Source organism: Gekko japonicus, unplaced genomic scaffold (genome assembly GCF_001447785.1).
Source record: "Gekko japonicus isolate JY-2015 unplaced genomic scaffold, Gekko_japonicus_V1.1 scaffold2761, whole genome shotgun sequence".
Classification (NCBI taxonomy): Eukaryota; Metazoa; Chordata; class Lepidosauria; order Squamata; family Gekkonidae; genus Gekko; species Gekko japonicus.
In genome coordinates, this window is record NW_015168738.1 from 145,443 (window position 1) to 165,832 (window position 20,390).

At 48.3% G+C, this 20,390-nt stretch overlaps 2 protein-coding genes across 2 annotated transcripts in view; one reads left to right on the top strand and one right to left on the bottom strand.

Moving 5' to 3' along the window:
• The window catches only part of LOC107114178 (myotrophin), a 16,386-nt gene extending 16,246 nt beyond the window's left edge, over positions 1-140 (bottom strand). Inside the window, exon 1 of the mRNA XM_015415617.1 lies at positions 8-140. Within this exon, the coding sequence (XP_015271103.1) occupies positions 8-79 (72 nt within the window). The 5' untranslated portion in view covers positions 80-140. The remainder of the gene's footprint in view (positions 1-7) is intronic.
• Positions 141-547: 407 nt separating this feature from the next.
• Positions 548-20,390, top strand: part of SNX2 (sorting nexin 2) — a 52,267-nt gene continuing 32,424 nt past the window's right edge. Inside the window, exons 1-3 of the mRNA XM_015415619.1 lie at positions 548-723; positions 13,342-13,459; positions 17,843-18,006. Coding sequence (XP_015271105.1) covers positions 616-723; positions 13,342-13,459; positions 17,843-18,006 — 390 coding nt within the window. The 5' untranslated portion in view covers positions 548-615. The remainder of the gene's footprint in view (positions 724-13,341; positions 13,460-17,842; positions 18,007-20,390) is intronic.

Sequence of the window (20,390 nt, forward strand, 5' to 3'; positions counted from 1 at the left end):
GCCTCACCTTGGCCACGTAGTCCTTCACCTCGTCCAGGTCGCCGTTCTTGAGGGCCCACATGAACTCCTTGTCCGACATCGCGGCCGCCGCCCTGACAGCGGGCGCAGCCGAGCGGGGAGAGAGAGAGCGAGAGAGAGAGAGCGCGAGAGAGAGAGAGAGAACCTTAACTGTCTAACCTAACTGCTGTGAGAGGAGACAACAAGAAGCTGTGCAGGAACAGGAAGTGTCCAGAAGAGGAAATCAGGAGACGGCAAGGACTAGGGTTGCCAAGTCGCGGCGGGGGGTCGTAGGTGTTCCCAGAATCCTTGGTGGGGGGAGGCCACTCCGAACCCTCCTTTCCTTTCCCTTCCCCAGGCTCTCCGAGCGACCAATCACGGCGCGCCCGTGATTGGCCAATCTCCCCCCCTCCAGCTGTCAGTTACCGCCCGGCGGCCCCGCCCCCTTCCTTCTCACGCAGCTGTGGTTTGTTTACCGTCACGTGAGGCGGCGAATCGGGGAGGGGGAAGAGGAGGAGGAGGAGGAGGAGGGCGGGGCGGGCGGCGCGTCACGTGACTGGAGGCAGCTGCCGGAAATCCCGCGCCTCGGCAGGAGAGGGAGGAGGGGGACCGAATAAGATGGCGGCGGAACGCGAGCCCCCGCCGCTCGGGGACGGCCGGCAGACCGAGGCGGAGGAGCTGGAGGACGGCGAGGACCTCTTCACCAGCACCGTCTCGACCCTGGAGGTAGGCGAAGGGCGGGGGGGGGGTTTGCTTTCCACTGTCCTTCGCTCCCTTTTCCTCTTCCTGACGTCTCTCTCTCTAGCCCTGGCCGGGGTTGCCAACTCCGCCTGGGGACTCTCCTGGGGCTTTGGGGAGGATAGTTTGAGGAGGGCAGCACACTGGCGTGCGGAGCTACAGGCGCAAGTTGAGGCTCCAGTTTCTCCCTGGGGAACTGGTCTCGGTCGGCTGGAAATCCTGTGGGTATGAACGGGTAGGACTCTAATCTGGGGGGGAACCGGGTTGGATTCCCCGCTCCTCCGCAGGCAGCTGCTGGTGTGTCCCTGGGTCAGTCACAAGCTCTCTCAGAACTGTCCTCTCCGGAGCGGTTCTCTCAGAGCTCTCTCAGCCCCACCTACCTCACAGGGTGTCTGTGGTGGGCTGACCTGAGGCTAGTGGTTTTTTGGGGGGGAGGGGGCCTCAGGGGGGAGCACAGCTAATTAAATCGAAGTGAATTACGTTAATTCAATTTGAGTCCGGTCTGGGAGGAAGGGGGGGTCCCAGAACGAATGCGGGGGGGGGGGGTCAGGCTACGTGGGCCCCACATTAGCTATGGTCCTGGTTGTGGGGAGGGGAAGGGAAAGGAGATTATGAGCAGCTCTGAGGGTTCCTTCGGGTAGTGAAGGGCGGGGTGTGAACCTGTGTTCCCTCTAAGCTGTGGAGTCTTGTGAGCAAAAATTCTACTTTGGGAGCAACTGGCATTAAAGATGCGAGTGAGCAATTTGGGTGTGCCATAAATTACTTTGTTCTGGAGCCTTCCTTCTTGAGCTAAGACAGAAATGCGTGAGCCGGAGGCTAAAAAACTGTGAGCCAGCTCACACTAACTCAGCTTAGAGGGAACACTGCCCAATCTCTTCTTCTCAGTTCTGGGAGACCTCCAGGTTCACTCAGGAAGTTGGTAACTGTAGCCCTCTGTCACTTCCCCAACTCCCCAGGTCTGTGTTCTCGTGTTTCCTTAGGTTCTGTCAGGGCTCTTTTTGTAGACAAAGCCCAGCAGGAACTCATTAGCATAATAGGCCACACCCAATGGCAAAACGTATTAGCATATTAGACCACACTGCTGACAGCACCACTCATTAGCACATTAGGCCACACCCCCGTGTTACCAGAAGTGTGGTCATCCAGCCACACCCACCTTTCCCTTCTTATTCTGTTTACCTTGTTTGTTGTCAAAACCCAGGGCCTTTTTTGTAGTAGGAACTCCTTTGCATGTTAGGCCACACACCCCTAATGTAGCCAGTCTTAATGAGTTTCTGCTGTTGGGTGTGGCCTGTTATGCTAATGAGTTCCTGCTGGGCGTGGCCAACTCAGGAGCCAGACGGAACTCCGTTCCTGTGCATCCCTGCCCAAAAATAGCCCTGCACAAGCTCAAAAAATGCATTAGGGACTTAGAAGCTTGTGGTCCCTTTCTCCACCCCACTTGCTTTGAGTCTGATGCCACAGGGGCTACCCAGTCCCTTCCTTCTTCCGAGATGTGGTGCTTTGAGACACAGAGCCCGCCTCTACCTCTTTGCAGTTGTCCCTTTGCCAGGAGGCTTTCTTAGTCCAGAGGTGGAGTAGGTAGGGTGGCCGTGTTAGTCTGCAGTAGAAGAGCCGGATTCAAGTCCAGTAGGACCATCGAGACCAACAAGATGTTCAGGTGGGTAGCCGTGTTGGTCTGAGGCAGTAGAACCAAGTTTGAGTTCTGTGGCACCTTTAAGACCAACAAAGTTTAATTCTGGGAATTAAACTTTGTTGGTCTTAAAGGTGCCACAGGACTCAAACCTGGTTCTAAGATTGTAAGGGTATAAGCTCTTGAGAGTCAAAGCCCCCTTTGCCTGGTACAAGTAAGAATGGAGATCCCCGAGGGAGGAGAGGATGATATTTTGCATTGCACCTCTGCATCCTGACTCCTTTGTTTGCAATGCACCTTCTGACTGGGATGTAAGAGCTCAGGTGTCTCTGTTCCTACTGGTATTTAATTAAGGGAGCTTTGGCACTTGACGGTTCACACCCCTTAAATCTGGTTGGCCTCTTAAGGGCCTACTGGACATGAATCTAGATTCATTCTGCAAGGCACCTCGTGTTCCTCTATTCAGGTCATGGGGAGTTCCTCTTTTTCTGAGAAGGCTTGATGTATGCTCTGGGGGAGGGGGAACAGCGCGGCATGGCCTTTTTAGGTTAGTAAAAAAACCTGCTTTCCCTTGTATGAACATAAGTTACCAGTTAAAATGGCTCCTTTCAATAATTTTGCTCCTTACCCTTTGTTTCTTATTGCTTGAAATGTATTCAGTGGGATCTCCTAATTGAGACCCCGTAGAGCATAGGGGTTAGAGTACTGTGCTAGGATCCGGAAGACCCAGGTTTGAATCCCCCTTGTGCCCTGCAGGTTTGCTGGTGAGCTTGGGCAGCCACATATTCTCAGCCCAACCCACCTTGCAGGGCTGTTGTGTGGGTACATAGAGGGGAGAAGAATGATGTAAGCTGCTTTGGGATGCCCCTGGGGAGAAAGGTGCGGTATGAATGAAACAAATAAGTAGATACATTCAGCCTGTGTTCCTAGCTATAATTGAAGGGTTTTGCTGTCTAAAATGCAGGATACCAAAGGGAAGATAAATCTTTTGGTAATTGGTTTGTGAATGTAAGATGCCCCTCCCCTTCTTGGCACATGTTGGAGTGGGATCTTCCTTTCCTGTAGTGTAGTGGTTTGGTGTCGTGGTTAAGTGCGCGGCCTCTAATCTGGGAGAACCGGGTTTGATTCCCCACTCCTCCACTTGCACCTGCTGATGTGACCTTGGGCAAGCCATAATTCTGGCACAGCTGTCCTTGAAAAAGAGCCATTTCTGTCAGATCTCTCTCAGCCCCACGTACCTCACAGGGTGTCTGTTGTGGGGAGGGGAAGGGAAAGGAGCTTGTAAGCTGCTCTGAGACTCCTTTGGGTAGTGAAGGGCGGGGTATAAATCCTATCTCCTCTTCTCTGTAAATACAGTAGTTGCCCCCAGTCACAGATATAGGAGTACATTTCCATGGCCTTGTATTGGTGTACTTATTTTAATTTTACTTTACCTGTAGTCGGCCTTTCTCTCCAAGTCTTGCACTCATTCCCTCCAAAACAGATTCCATGTTCCTTTACACAACAGGCTTTATTTACACAAAAGTCTTTTGGCGATCCTTTGGGGAGTTAATATTTGAAGCCTTTATATGAGTCGAGTCGAATTCAGGCCATTAATGGAAAGCCAAGTGTTTGTTTCGTTTTATTTATTTAGCACACTTTATCTTGATTTCTCTGGGTGGTGTACTTTTTTCCCCCATCGCCCATTTTACTCTTCCGACGACCCACTTAGCTTAAGTGGGTGAGGTTTAGAGAGAGCGACTGACTTAAGGTCACCCAGAAAGCTTCATGACAGAGTGGGGGATCTGAACTCGAGGCCTCCCGGACCCTAGAGAAATTTCACACACCCAAAATAACGCACTTTCAATGTACTTTGCAACTGGATTTGACTGTGTGAGATGGAGAAATCAGCTTGCAAATGGTTGCTGAAGTGGATTGAAACTGGCATTATTTAGTATGTGTGAAAGCACCGCTGGCCTGACACCACTGTACCACACTGTAGTGATTAGCAATTCTCTTAAATTGGGGGGCCTTGTGACTGTCCTCAGTTTATTTCCTGTATATCCTTGGTGAAAAGTATTGCAAATGGAGGCATCTGGCACAAAGTTCAGCATTCCTGTTTTTGCTGGAGAAAGCTTCCTGCCGCTGACCTGTAAAGTTAATGGGTCAGGGTGGTTCAGCCTATTCTAGTTTATCGTGCACTGACAATGATATGTGTGCTAAGGCATTTGTGGGGACAGATAAGGCTGGAACTTTTGAAAGGTGCAGAAGCCGCAGCTATGTGTGAGGCGTAAAGGCTTCAAGGGGCGTTTGACAAGTTTATTCTTTGCCTTTCCCAGTTGTCCAAGCAAGTACAAATAGTTGCTTCGGATCACAAATATACCCCTTAAGTTAAACCAGCAGCGAAACTTAAAAATGATGAGTGTAATATAGTGGTACTCCAGCAGAACATCCCATAAATGGGAATTTGGCTCTTGAAACTGGATGATGAGTGGCAGTATAATAGCCCTGAGCTGGATAGCCCAGGCTAGCACAATTTGGTCACATCTCAGAAGCAAAACAGAAGAAGGATTGGATTTATACCCCGCCCTTCACTACCCAAAGGAGTCTCAGAGCGGCTTACAAACGAGTGTATCTAATATAAAATATTGAAGAGAAGCAGGCATCTTTTAGCTGGTTAAAATCTACAGGTGTGTTTCAATTTTGATGGCATAAGCTTCTGCTAAAAACTTTGCGACACATATGGTGGAAGAAGAAGAGGAGGAGGAGATTGGATTTATACCCCACCCTTCACTACCCAAAGGTGTCTCAGAGCGACTTGCAAACTCCTTTCCCTTCCCCTCCCCACAACAGACACCCTGTCAGGTAGGTGGGGCTGAGAGAGCTCTGATAGAATCTGCTCTTTTTCAAGAACAACTCTGACAGAACTATGGCTTGCCCAAGGTCATCCAGCAGCTGCAAGTGGAGGAGTGGGGAATCAAACCCAGTTCTCTCAGATTAGAGTCCGTGCACTTAGCCACTGCACCAAACTGGCCCTTCCGAATACTGACCAGAGATCAGCCTTGGTCAGTATTTGGAAGGGAGGTGGCCAAGGAAGTCCAGGGTCGTGTCACAGAGGCAGGCAATGCCCCCCCACCTCTGAAGGTCTCTTGCCTTCAAAGCCCTGCAGGGGCACCATAAGTCGGCTGCAGCTCGATGGCATTTCCCACCACCACCAGTAGTAGCCAAAGGTATTTCTGTGAGATGAAACTATAAACTAAATCCAGAGGTAAATAATAGTCAGACCTATGATTAATGATAATCTCTGCCCTTTGGTGTAGTGGCTAAGAGCGCAGACTCTAATCTGGGAGAACCGGCTTTGATTTCCCCACGCCTCCATATGCCGCTTGCTGGAGTGACTTTGGGTCAGTCACAAGTTCTCTCAGAGCTGTTCTCTCACGGTCAGTTTTCGAAAGCGCGCTCTCAGCCCCACCTACCTCACAGGGTGTGTGTTGTGGGGAAGGGAAAGAAGATTGTAAGCCGCTCTGTTATTCCAAGTGAAGGGTGGGATATAAATCCAGTCTCTTCCTCCTCCTCTTCCTCTCTCTTGACTTAGCGCGTGTTAATATGAAAATGTTTGGCTCTACAGAACGGTAGAATGGAGTTATGCCCCTAATGTAATTGATCAGGTAGCAGTAGCTGTTGAGTACAGGAGTTCCAGGTGGAGATCCTCCCATAGTTCATATTTGTACTGCCACCATCTGTCAGCCTCACACTTCTTACACTTCGGGGAGCCGTTCCTAATTAAACTGCTCTGTGCGAAGGTCTGACTTGGGTCGGTGACCTTGTAATACTGACCCAATTTCCTGGGATATAGCAAGGATGATCAAGGTAAGGGAAGCGAAGGGCTCTGAGCAGTTCAATGAAATGCTCTGTAACGGTGTGCTACCGTTTAACCTTTCAGAACACTGTGCTACGCGTCTCCCCTGGTGCTTCTCCAGGGAGTCGGCCCGGCGTGGCTGTGTGGTATGCCAACAGTGTGCTTGTCTAGAAGAGAGGCACTTTGTAAATTGCACAAGGATGTTTCCTCACTCCGATATGCAGAGGCACCCTGGGCTTGCACTGAGAAGCCATACTGGGTGATCTCGTCAAGCTATCTTGTTAATAAGCAGTATGCGTCTGTGGAAGACACGCCCCCACTACAAAGGCTTTCCATCCGAAGTCTCTCATAATGAAGTCCATACGCTTTCCTGTAATCAGATGGCCTCTGGGAGGCTGAACTCTAACTGCACGGCTAAGAAGATGAGGATATCGGATTTATACCCCGCCCTTCACTCGGAGTCTCAGAGCAGCTTACAGTCTCCTTTCCCTTCCCCACAACAGACGCCCTGTGAGATAGGTGGGGCCGAGAGAGCTCTCTCGAGAACTGCTCGTGGGAGAACAGCTCTGAGACAACTTGTGACTGACCCAAGGTCACACCAGCAGCTGCATGTGGCGGAGTGGGGAATCCAACCCGGTTCTCCCAGGTTAGAGCCCGCACTCCTGACCACTACACCAAACTGGCTAGTTAATGTGAAGGGCCTCTCATGTAATGGACCGACTCAATCAAGGAAGCCACAAAGGCCCTCAGTGTGCAAGTCCTGAGCAAGGCCTGTCATCAATGGGCGTTTTGGAGGACATTCATTCGTAGGGTCGCCGTAAGTCAGAAGTGATTTGATGGCACTTAACGTCACACACGTAATGTAAAGTAAGAACAATTCTAGCGGCGTTTTTGACCAAGTGCGCTTTCTTCAGCTTGAAAGGTCGCAGGAGCCGGGTATGTTTAGCCTGGAGAGGAGACGACTGAGAGGTGATACGATAACATAAGAACATAAGAGACGCCAATGTTGGATCAGGCCAAAGGCCCATCCAGCCCAACACTCTGTATCACACAGTGGCCAGAAATACCAGGTGCCATCAGGAGATCCACCAGTGGGGCCAGGACATTAGAAGCCCTCCCACTGTTGACCCCCCCCAAGCACCAAGAAGACAGAGCATCACTTGCCACTGATGGACCTCTGCTCCATATGCTTATCTAATTCCCTTTTGATAACCGTCTTCAAGTACTTGAAGGGCTGTCATAGAGCGGATGGTGCGGAATTGTTGTCTGTTGCCCAGAACCAAGGGGTTGAAATTAAATCAGAAGAGTTTTCGTCTAAATATCAGGAAGAACTTACTGACGGTTAGAGAGGTTCCTCAGTGGAACAGGCTTCCTCAGGAAGTGGTGGGCTCTCCTTGGAGGTTTTCAGACAGAGGCTAGACGGCCATCTGACAGCCATGCTGATTCTGTGAACTTGGGCAGATCATGAGAGGGAGGGCCGGAAGGGTTGCCTCAGTGCTTGGTTCTTGTGGCCCTTTCTTACACACCCAGGGAAATGCTGATCGCCACTCTGGGGTCAGGGAGCGCAATCCTGGTGGGTTTTTTGTCATCTTCTGGGCATGGAACGGGTCGCTGCAGGTGTGGAGGGGGGAGGTATTTGTGAATTTCCTGCCTTGTGCCAGGAGTTGGACTAGATGACCATGGAGGTTCCTTCCAACTCTATGATTTTATGATTGCCACTGCCATAAGTCACGTGGGTTAGCCCTTTTATGCAAACTCTGAACGCATGCATGGCCCACTGCCCTCAATAATCAAAGCTTTTGCTTACTTCTCGTGGTTCGTGTGGCACTGCTTGAGTGCACATCACTTGCAGGTAGGAAAGGGGGAAAGGAAGGTGAATCATGAATCCGATTAGGAATCTTTGGCCGGAGGTGAGGAATGGGTTGTTGGTTAACCCCACTAACAGCAGAATAGCCTCTGGGTACTGGGGAGAGGATTGTGACGTTTCCTCCTGTAAGGAAGCTCCCACACTGACATTGACAAGTTCATTGAGTGCATGTGGCTTTTCAAGGAAAGATGACTATACTAGAGAAAGTCATTTTCTCTTGAAAATGCAAGCGATTGAGATCACGCAATGAAAGTATTGTGCAATAGGTTCAGGGCTTATGAAGTATAGAGCAATGTGTTGGTTCGTTAATGGAATTCACTGCTATAATGTGTTTAGGGCTCGGTGGTTAAAATATAAAAGAGGAGACAATTAGTGATTGTTAGTTGGATAGATAAAACTTCCAGGGGCAGATGTTGACGCTCTATATATAAGTTGCTAAGAGGATGAACCACAAGCGGGAATTAAGATTGCTGGGGAAAAGATCAACAACCTCAGATATGCAGATGATACCACTCTAAGGGCAGAAAGTGAAGAGGACCTAAAGAGCCTCTTGCTCAGGGTCAAAGAGGAGAGCGCAAAAGTGGGCTTGAAGCTCAACATAAAAAAAACTAAGATCATGGCATCCGGCCCCATCACTCCTTGGCAAATAGAAGGGGAAGTCGTGGAAGTAGTGACAGACTTCACGTTCCTGGGATCCCAGATCACCGCAGACTGTGACAGCATCCATGAAATTAAAAGATACCTGCTCCTTGGGAGGAAAGCGATGGCGAACCTAAACAGCATGATAAAAAGTAGAGACATCACCCTGCCAACAAAAGTTCGCATGGTCAAAGCAATGGTATTCCCGGTAGTCATGTATGGCTGCAAAAGTTGGACTATAAGGAAGGCCGAGCGCCGAAGAATAGATTCTTTTCAACTATAGTGCTGGAGAAGACACTTGCGAGTCCCTTGGACTGCAAGAAGATCAAATCAGTCAATCCTAAAAGAAATCAACCCTGACTGTTCCCTGGAAGGCCAGAGAGTGAAACTGAAGCTCAACTACTTTGGCCACCAAATGAGAAGGGAGCACTCACTGGAGAAGACCCTGATGCTGGGAAAGATTGAAGGTCAAAGAAGACGGGGACGGCAAAGGATGAGATGGTTAGACAGTGTCATAGATGCAACGAACATGAAATTGAGCCAACTTCGAAGGACGGCGGAAGACAGGAAGGCCTGGCGTGAACTGGTCCATGGGGTCGCGAAGAGTCTGATTCGACTGTGCGACTGAACAACAACAGCAACTAGAGGCAAACAGCTACTGCCTTTGTCCCTGATCTGCTGGTAGGCTTCCCATGGAACCTGTCTGGCTGCAGTCGGATGAGGATAGGCCTAGACCACCCAAAGATCTTCTGATGTCACTGCCACAGGAAGTGGTGGAGGCTACAAGCATAGAGCACTTCAAGTGGGAATGGGAGAAAACATGGAACCGAGGTCTATCAGTGCCTATTAGTCATAAGGGATAGGTGGAACACTCTGTCTGGGGCAGTGATGTTCTGTATTCTTGGTGCTTAGAGGACAACAAGTTCTGGTCCTCCTGGTGGGCCTCCTGAGGGCACCTGGGTTTTGGCCACTGTGTGACACAGAGTGTTGGACTGGATGGGCCACTGGCCTGATCCAACATTGGCTTGTTTTATGTTCTTATGGCCCTGCTGGTGGACCTCCTTGGTGGCACCTGGGTTTCGGCCACTCCGTTACACAGAGTGCTGGGCTGGATGGGCTGTTGGCCTCATCCAACATGGCTACTCTTATGTTCTTACGTAGGTCCATCAGTGGCTATTAGCCACAAGTTATAGATGGAACAATCTGAGGCGGTGCTGCTGTGTAGTCTTGGTGCTTGGAGGGCAACAAGTGGGAGGGCTTCTGGAGTTCTGGCCCTGCTGGTGGACCTCCTGGTGGCACCTGGGTTTTGGCCACTGTGCGACACAGAGTATTGGACTCGATGGGCCATTGACCAGATTCAACATGGCTTCTTTTATGTTCTTGTGTTCTTTCCCTTGATAAACCCTAGTGATTCTGTAAAAAATTGTCTAGAATTCAGAGAGCTTCAACTGGCTCGAACAGGATACCCTTGAACTTCCCATAAGTCAGTCTACTCTCAATTGTTGTCTAGATTCAATACGCAGACATCACAAACAAAGTCAGGCTTGGCTGTAGCAAGCTTGCACCTGGTTTATTTTCACACTTCTCTTTGTGTTTTCGTCTCTCACGCACAGAAGTGAGAGTGAAAACTTCCTGGTTTTGGAAGGCGTCCCAGTTTAACCAGTTTGGGTTGATCCCCAGATATGATCACTTGTTCTTATTGCCCACAGCTGGGATTCAAAACCAGGATTGTACTGTGGAGTACAATCCCAGGAATTGGTGAAGAACCAATTGTTAAATTACCTGAGTTTGGACATCGTAACAAGCTGTAATTTACGTCATCTGGTATAGGTAGTCTTCGTTCTGTGCAGTTGGACATCATCGAGAAATTGCGCCAGAAGACCCCACATGGGAGGATAAAGCCGAAGAAATTAAAACCAGATGGAAGATCTATTTAAAGTGGATAACATTGGAAGGAAGACAGGACATTCGGTGGAAGATTCAGACTTTGTGCCCGTGGCTGTGAATGAAGGACCAACAAACAAGGGGTTGGAGGAGGAAGGGGGGAATTTAACAATTATGTAAAGCAAGGAGACGAAAGATATGATGTAATATATAGAAAACTTACAAAAATAAACGTTTGGTTTTTTTGTAAAGGTAGTCTTCGTTCTTTGCTCTGAGCGCAGGGGGGGGGGGCAGAGGAAGCAGGTGAAAATCAGCCCGGTGTGAATTTATCATGAGCAAACCCTAAGAACATAAGAGAAGCCAATTTTGGATCAGGCCAATGGTCCAACCAGTCCAACACTCTGTCACACAGTGGCCAGAAATACCAGGTGCCACCAGGAGGTCCAGCAGTGGGGCCAGGACACCAGAAGCCCTCCCACTGTTGACCCCCCCCCCCCAAGCACCAAGAAGACAGGGCATCCCTTGCCCCAGACCGAAAGTGGCTAAGAGCCACTGATGGACCTCTGCTCCATATGCTTATCTAATTCCCTCTTGAAGCCGTCCATGCTTGTAGCGGCCACCACCTCCTGTGGCAAAAGAAGGACTTCTTTTTATCCGTTCTAACCTGACTGCTCAGCAATTTCATGGAGTGCCCACGAGTTCTTGTATTGTGAGAAAGGGAGAAAAGGACTTCTTTCTCCGCCTGCTCTATCACATGCATCATCTTGTAAACCTCAATCATGTCACCCCTCAGACGTCGTTTCTCCAAGCTAAAGAGCTCCAAGCGCTTTAACCTTTCTTCATAGGGAAAGTGTTCCAGCCCCTTTATCATCCTAGTTGCCCTTTTCTGCACTTTTCCCAGTGCTATAATATCCTTTTTGAGGTATTATGTTCATGTTGTCTGAAACAATAAACTTGGCAAGTCAACACCGAAAAGTGTTGCAGGGGAGGAGGAGAGAATAAGCCTAGATATTCTGTTTATTTACTTCATTCATACCCTGTCTTTCCTTCTAATGGGCCCCCAAAGCAGCTTACACTGTTCTCCCTCTACCATTTTATCCTCACAAGAAGCCTGTGAGGTAGCCTAGGCCAAGTGTTTGTGACTGGCCCAGGGTCACCCAGCGAGCTTCCATGGCAGAGTGGGAATTTGAACCTGGGTCTCCCAGATCCTAGTCTGGTATTCTAGCCACTACTAACTAGTAGATGGGTCACAGTAAAAAACAACTAAGACTAGCAAATGCCATGACAGTATGCACAGAATATATAAAGAAAATATATCTACAGTTTGGTGTAGTGGTTAAGTGCATGGACTCTAACCTGGGAGAACCGGGTTTGATTCCTCACTCCTCCACTCACACCTACTGGATGACCTTGGGTCAGTCACAAGTTCTCTCAGAGCTGTTCTCTCAAGAGTGGTTCTCGAAAGAGCTCTCTCAGCCCGACCTACCTCACAGGGTGTCTGTTGTGGGGAGGGGAAGGGAAAGGAGTTTGTTAGCCACTCTAAGACTCCGTTGGGTAGTGAAGGGCAGGGTATAAATCCATTCTTTTCTTCTCTTAGTTATTCTAACCGCTACACCATGCTGAGTTCGTGGTGACTTGGGTCCTAAAGATTCTATTTACTAAAATGTTTTTGCTGCGATACCTTCCCCCGAATTCATCTAATGTTTTTAAATGTATTTTATTCTATTACTGCAAAATGTATACTGCTTATCAGTTTTTGGAAGCCGCCCTGAGCCCGCTTGGCGGGGAGGGCGGGGTAAAAGTGAAATAAATAAATAATACATAAATAATTTAGCATTTTTAGGGTAACCACCTCTGTGCAACTGTGTTGCAATGAAGTAGTTCTGTCGACGCCCGAGGTCTGTTGCAAGGTTTCCCTGAAAATTCTGCTCTGTATGGATGGAAGCTTATAAGATTCCTGCAAGTGGTAACTGCTTAACAGTTTATAGTCCAGTCCTGTGTAGATCTACCCAGTGGCCCACTGTGCTCAGTGGAACTTATTCCAAAGTCATTATGCATAATTGCAGCGTCAGAACAGTCTGATAACGAGAGCTGCATTTCGTCCACCTACTGACCCAGAACCTTTGTAGAAGTCTAGGGCCTCTCCAAAGGAGCAACAGCTGCTTTAGGTACATTGCTAAGCCAAAACTGAATTAATGTTTCAGTACCTAGAAACCTAGGAGTTCAAAAGCAAGAAATTGCAAGTAGTTAAATAGGTACCACTTTGGTGGGAAGGGAACAGCGTTCCGTGCGCCTTGGTGTTTAGTCATGCCGGCCACATGACCACGGAAACGTCTTCGGACAGCGCTGGCTCTTTGGCTTTGAAACGGAGATGAGCACCGCAACCCTAGAGTCGGATTCGACTGGCTTTCGAGCAAGGGAACCTTTACCTTTACTTAGAAACATCAGACTGGCAATTGGGTTTAAGTCAGTGTGCAAGAACAAGGGATACATGTGAGTATTATGGAGTGAAAGTATGTACAATGACATCCGCGTCCCCGTCCCCCCCCCCGAGCAAGCGCCGATGATTAATATTTCCTTAGGATGTTATCGTGCAACTGGTAGGAAATGGAGATCGCTGACACTGCTGCTTTCGCGTGCTGTTTTTGTGTTTTCGGCTTGTGTCGGATGACTGGTGCGCAACACCCGCGGTGAGCCCGAGCGCTGATAACTTCACTTTTCCATCTGTTTGCTCCTTTCCAACAGTCAAGCCCATCGTCTCCGGAACCAGCCAGTCTTCTCGCAGAGGACATAAGCACAAATTCGAATGGTCCCAAGCGGGCAGAAATCATCCTGGATGACGACAGGGAAGACCTTTTTGCTGGTAATTCTTTTTTGGGGGGAAATCTTCCTGTGGTTCCCCACCCCCAAGTCCAGATGCCTTCAAGTACGTTTAGCCGCTTTCCCTGATGCGCCGTTTCTAGACAACGGTTGGACTTTGGCCCAGGCAGACAAGTAACTGGAGCAAAAATTTAAATGGCTTTCTGGAACCGAGTGCCTTCAAGCAAAAGAAGGGCTCGTAATACGTAAAAGCAGATGGAGCTCAACGCGATACGAACGGCTCCCCCACGCACGAGCATTGCTCCAAGATTCTAGGTGACCGATTTGCCTGAGCGCTCATATGTAGTCTCTCCTTTAAAATTACATTTGCCTCATTGAAGAAAGCAGGCCTTGGCACCAGTTTGGTGTAATGCTTAGGAGCACGGACTCTAATCTGGGAGAACCAGATTTGTTTCCCCACTCCTCCACATTCAGCTGCTGGTGTGACCTTGGGTCAGTTACAAGTTCTTTCAGAGCTGTTCTCTCATGAGCAGTTCTCAAAAGAGCTCTCTGAGCCCCACCTACCTCACAGGATGTCTGTTGTGGGGAGGGGAAGGGAAAAGGAGTTTGTAAGCCGCTCTGAGACTCCTTCGGGTAGTGAAGGGCGGGGTAGAAATCCAATCTCCTCCTCCGGAAGGTTGGATTCCATTATCCTTCTGTGTATATGCTGCATTGACGGAGTGAAAAACTGTTGCTAGAGCCCCTGTATTGTTTTCAAGAGGAAGAGAAGAGATTGGATTTATACCCCGCCCTTCACTACCCAAAGGATTCTCAGAGCGGCTTACAAACTCCTCCCCCTTCCCCTCCCCACAACAGACACCCTGTGGGGTAGGCGGGGCTGAGAGAGCTCTTGACAGAAACTGCTCTTTTTTCAAGAACAGCTCTTATCAGAACTATGGCTAGCCCAAGGTCATCCAGCCAGGTGCAAGTGGAAGAGTGGGGAATAAAACCCGGTTCTCCCAGATTAGAGTCTGCACACTTAACCACTACACGAAACTCAGGCAGTTTGCTAGCCGGAGCACACACAGCCCCATCAGGCTTTGCAACTGCCTATCTTGAGTCACTTCTGCCTTTCAGCCAGTTTAGTTGAAGACAGGGGCTGGTCAAGGCCACGTATGTAAGCAGCTGCCCTGGCTGGACCTACTGCTCAGTTGGCTTGATCCTCAGCTGCTCAGTCAAGGCAGATTCCAGGACTGACTTACCTTGAGAGCCAGTATGGCATAGTGGATAGAAGTGTGTACTCTAATCTGGGGAACCCAGGCTTGATTCCCCACTCTTCAACATGCAGCTTGCTGGTGTGACCTTGGGTCAGTCACAAGTTCTTTCATAGCTGTTCTCTCAAGGTCAGTTCTCGAAAGAGCTCTCTCAGCCCCACCTGCTTCACAGGGTGTCTTTTGTGGGGAGAGGGAAAGGGAAGATTGTAAGTCCCCCCCCCAAGCAGAATCCTAACCCCCCCAAAAAAACCAGGAGGCCTGGTCAAGAAAGACACAGACAGACCTTAAAACAAGCAGAACCCCCCCCCAAAAAAAAACCCAAGAAAGACCAAGCCAAAAACCCCCCACAGACCTTAAAAACTTTAACAAGAACCAAAGGCACACCTACAAAGAAAGACCTAGGCCCCAAGCAGAACCCCCCCCCCCAAAAAAAAACCCAAAAAAGACCAAAAAAAGGTTTTTTGGGGATTTTTTTCGGTTAGGATTCCGAAATGCACACCTCTACAAGAAAGAGAATTTTTTAAAAAAATGATACTTGCTTCCTGTAAATAATCACATAGATTTAGGAAGGTTACAAAGCATCGCTTTGGTGTAGTGGTTGAGAGTGGTGGACTCTAATCTGCAGAACCAGGTTTGATTCCCCACTCCTCCTCCACATGCAGCAGCTGGGTGACCTTGGGCCAGTCACAAGTTCTCTCAGAGCTGTTCTCTCACGAGCAGTTCTCTCAGAGCTCTCTCTGCCCCACCTCCTCACAGGGTGTCTGTTGTAGGAGAGGAAGGGAAAGGAGATTGTAAGGCACTTTGAGACTCTTGAGTGAAGGGTGGGGTATAAATCCAACTATTCTCATAGAGGAACAGTAGAATGTTTTACAGTCCTTGCTTTGAACTGAGCTGTTGTTTCTTTATGGAGTACTGGAGACGGTTGTGTTAGTTCTAATGTTGCACTTATTGCTTTTGTGGATTGTCCTTGTGTTGTGTGAGTTCCCTCGAGCATGGGGCAAAGGTGGGATACAAAACCTGGTTGAAATAAAAGGCACTGCTCTTTAGTGCCAAATGAAACAACTCTTTGGAGAACAGGAAAATGTGAGATTCTGTTTATTTAATTCATTTGTACCACGCCTTTCTCTCCAACGGTGACCGAAGTGGCCGACATCATTCCCCTCTCCTCCATTTTATCCTCACGGCAACTCTGCGAGGTAGGTTAGGCTGATAGAGTGGGACCGGCTCAAGGTCTGTTGGATTTTGTAACTCTGCATGCAGGAAGATCCGGGAGGGCAAGGGTTAAGAGGATTCTCTCACTCGCGGACACTTGGCAGTTGGCTCCACCTTCTCATCAGTTAGATCAGGAATGTCAAACATGCGGCCCGGGGGCCGGATCAGGCCCTCGAGGGGTGTCTTATCAGGCCAGCAGTGGAACTGGCTGTCCTCTGCTGCTTCTTCCAGTGCTGCTGCATCATCGTAGGTTTGCAGCTTACAGATACTCAGGATTGCAACAGCACAGACATTTTGCTGCAATAATCCAGAGCAAGAGGTGTCAGTTATCAGACACCGTTAAGTAAACAAAATATCACAAGAGTGCTAATGTTTTAAGCATGTTTCTATTTTACGTTAAAAAAAAATCCCTCTGTGTTTGTGTCCTTTATAAAGTTTACAACACCTGGCCCGGCCCAACAAGGTCTCATTTGTGTTAGATCTGGCCCTCATAACAAATGAGTTCGACACTCCTGGGTTAGATGTGGAGCCTCTTTGGCCCTCGCTGGCCTTCTGTGTTTCATCTTATATAGGACCTGTCTTCTTCGTCTTCTCTCTCTTACTGGGCTTGGAGCTGTAGCAAACTAACCTTTATGAAGTTAATCTGTTCACAATAAGCCAGTTTGATGTAGTGGTTAAGTGCGCGGACTCTAATCTGGGAGAAACGGGTTTGATTCCCCACTCCTCCACTTGCACCTGGCTGGATGACCTTGGGCAAGCCGTAGTTCTGTCAAGAGCTGTTCTTGAAAAAGAGCAGTTTCTGTCAGAGCTCTCTCAGCCCCACCTACTTCACAGGGTGTCTGTTGTGGGGAGGGGAAGGGAAAGGAAAGGAGTTTGTAAGCCACTCTGAGACACCTTTGGGTAGTGAAGGGCGGGGTATAAATCCAATCTCTTCTCCTCCTCTTCCTCCTAAATGTACCTACATGGGTATGTCATGTAAGATGTGCTTCTGGTTTTGTAAGTAAGATTTCTTGTTACCGTTGGAGTCAGATCATCTTTGATATCTGTTCGAACAGCATTTCCCCCCCTAACCTGGATATGTGGAGAATTGGGGATACTGCGAAAAAGCTTCTGTGCTTCCAAGGCAAAGGATAGATATATTTTTTACATTTAACCTTATAAGGTCACCCAGTGAGCTTCCATGGCACGAGTGGGGATTCAAGCCCAGGTCTCCAAGATACTAGTCTGACACTCTTAACCCCAACACCACACTGGGCATGGTCTAGAAATCCACAGAGTTCTGGTGACGGAACATGGCTGGTGCTTTGTCATTTTGAGATGAGCGAAAAGACCCGTAACTACTTAAGGAAATCTCTGTCACTTTAGACCTTCTGGATTTTACATTTCTACATAGCGGTACATTGGGAATAGGTGTTGGGATAAAAAAGTCAAGGATTTTGTGTCTCATTAGCCACAAGTTTGTATCCAAATGTTACCCAAAGAGGCCAGACTAGCGGTGACTAGGGCTAGGGCTTTTTCGGTGGCGGCTCCTACCTGGTGGAATGAGCTCCCAGAGGAGATCCGGGCCCTGCGGGACCTTGCACAGTTCCGCAGGGCCTGCAAGACGGAGCTCTTCCACCAGGCTTATGAGTAGGAGCCGCCACGTCTGTTACCATCTGTCCTAGCCCGTATTACCAACTCGCCGTGAGTGCAAAAATGGTGGTACTGCGTGGAGCTGTGGCCACTAAGGATACCATCCTGGTGACATCGGTTCCCTTGTTAGTTGTTGTGGAGAGCACTTATGTTGCACTGAATGTTTTTAAAATGCAGTTTTAATGTTTTATGTATTGGGCATTGGCCCCATCTGTACGCTGCCCTGAGCCCGTTCGCGGGGAGGGCGGGTTATAAATTTAAATAAATAAATAAATTATAAACGATACCAGTTCATCCAAGCACTTGTTAATTTTTTTTTTTTTGCTTAGAAGCCACAGAGGAGGTTTCTCTGGATAGCCCCGAAAGGGAACCAATACTGTCTTCAGACTCTACCCCTGCAGTTACTCCCGTGACACCTACTACACTAGTAGCGCCCAGAATGGAGTCCAAAAGTATAACAGTCCCGGTGGATTTCGATAGATCCAGAGAGGAGGTATTTATTTTCTCAATATATTCTTTTTATGTTACAGTGTCTTTGAGACTGAGATAAGTGATGAGCTTGATGAAAACGCAAAACTAAGAATGCTAAGAATTTATAAGACGAAGTGGGTTGTAGATCGAATCTAGCCTGAACTCTCCCTAGAAGCTAAAACGACTACACGGAGGCTATTGTACTTTGGTGACATTGAGGAATTTCAGACAGACGATATAATCCAGAAGAGGAACGGTTCCCAAACGGTTTCTGGTCTGTCATTTCAGACAGAACCGTTTTAAAACAGGTTCCTTACCGGAATATATTTGTAATTTCACATACAAACGCTTCTGTCCCGTTTAGGAAATGGGGCTGAAGCGTTTTACCTGTCAACCGCTTCCAAGTAGTCTTCAGTTTCCTCTCCCGGTTCCGATGTGCTTTTTCCCGCCGTTTTTTGCCCACGCGGGTGATCTCCGGCTTTTTTAAAAAAATGTTTGCTTGATAGCGTTATAGCGCTATAATGCTATAATGGAACAGCAGCATATCAACGCCATTGGAATGCATGGAGTGTTTTGTTATAGTGCTATAGCACTCTAAAGCAAACGTTCAAAAAAAAAAAAAAAGCCGGAGATCGCCCGCACGGGAGAAAAACGTTGGGGGAAAAGCGGTGCAGTCTGAAATGGCAAACCGCTTCAGATCCAGCTCTTTACCAGAAAGGGAAAGCCATGTGTGAAATGGCAGCCCTATACCGGTTTACTCCATGACGGATCAAAAACAGCTTCAAAACGGGTTAAAAAGGGTAATGTGAAATTCCTCATTATGAGAAGACAAGAGTCACTGAAAGACAACTGTGCTAGGAAAATCTGAAGACAGTAAGAACGTAAGAGAAGCCATGTTGGATCAGGCCAATGGCCCATCCAGCCCAGCACTCTGTCACACAGTGGCCAAAACCCAGGTGCCATCAGGAGGTCCACCAGTGGGGCCATAAGAACATAAGAGAAGCCGTGTAGGATCAGGCCAATAGCCCATCCAGCCCAACACTTTGGTATTAGTGGCCACTGTGTGACACAGAGTGTTGGACTGGATGGGCCATTGGCCTGATCCAACATTGGCTTCTCTTATGTTCTTACATGTGACAGCACCATTTCTCAGTTGTTTAGACAGATGGAGGGTAACAACAAGGTCTCAGGTAATTACTTTTATTTATTTATTTGTTTTGTTAGACTTATATCTCGCCCTCTCCACAATGTAGGCTCAGGGTGAGTACCGACATATGGGTCTACAATAATGGAGATTTGTAGTGAAAACGATTCATAATTTACAGTTCAGCTCCGCAATTAAAATAGATTTACAAATAAAACACATTATAACCAGTGCTCCCTCTAAACTGTGGCGTCTTGTGTGCAAAATTCTACTTTGTGAGCTGCTGGCATTAAAGTCGTGAGCGAGCGATTTGGCGACTGCATCAATCAGTTTGCTCTGGAGCTGTCCTTTCTGAGCGGCGACAAAAATATGTGAACCAGAGGCTAAAAAACTGTGACCTGGCTCACACTAACTCAGCTTAGAAGGAACACTGATTATAACCATCCATTTAAAATCGATAAGCTCATCGCAGACTAAGACAGTAACGTACCTCAGCAGATAATATTGTGGTCCCATCCGGCTTCTGGGAGCTGCGGTCACTGGAGGAGAGGCCACATCAAATGGATGCCCACTGCCTCAACTGAAGGCCTGGTGGAAGAGCTCCGTCTTGCAGGCCCTGCAGAACTGTAACAGGTCCCACAGGGCCCTGATCTCATACGCTAGCTCATTCCACCAGGCAGGGGCCAGGGCCAAAAAGGCCCCGAACCTAATTGAGGCAAGTCGGACGTCCCTAAGGCCAGGGACTGCCAGAAGGTGTTGGCACTCCACAATTAAGAATGACACATTTACACATCCATCTCCAATTTTGACACATTAATCTGCTTCACTGTTTCCCCCCCGGAATTAAATCCAAATGACGGTGACCTTATAAACTTAGCTTGTTATTCCTGTTTGCATCTGTTAAAGCATCTTTATTATGTTGTATGCTAATTTGCTGTTTAACCCTTGTCTTATATGTATGGACTGGTAAATTCCACTCCCGTGTATCTGACGAAGTGTGCCTTGCCCATGAAAGCTCATACCTTGAATAAAGTCTGGTTGGTCTTAAAGGTGCCACCAGACTCAAACTTTGTTCTGCTGCTTCAGACCAAGATGGCTGCCCCACCTGGGTCTAGCTCCACAGCAGTTAAATTGCTGTATCTTCTCCTCCCAAAAGACAAGTCCTTCAGTCCTGATATTATTACTTGTCTTCCCTGTAACATCTTTGGCCTCCCTTCTGTTTTTATCTCCCCATTTCGCATGTCGTTTCATGTTTGTATTAA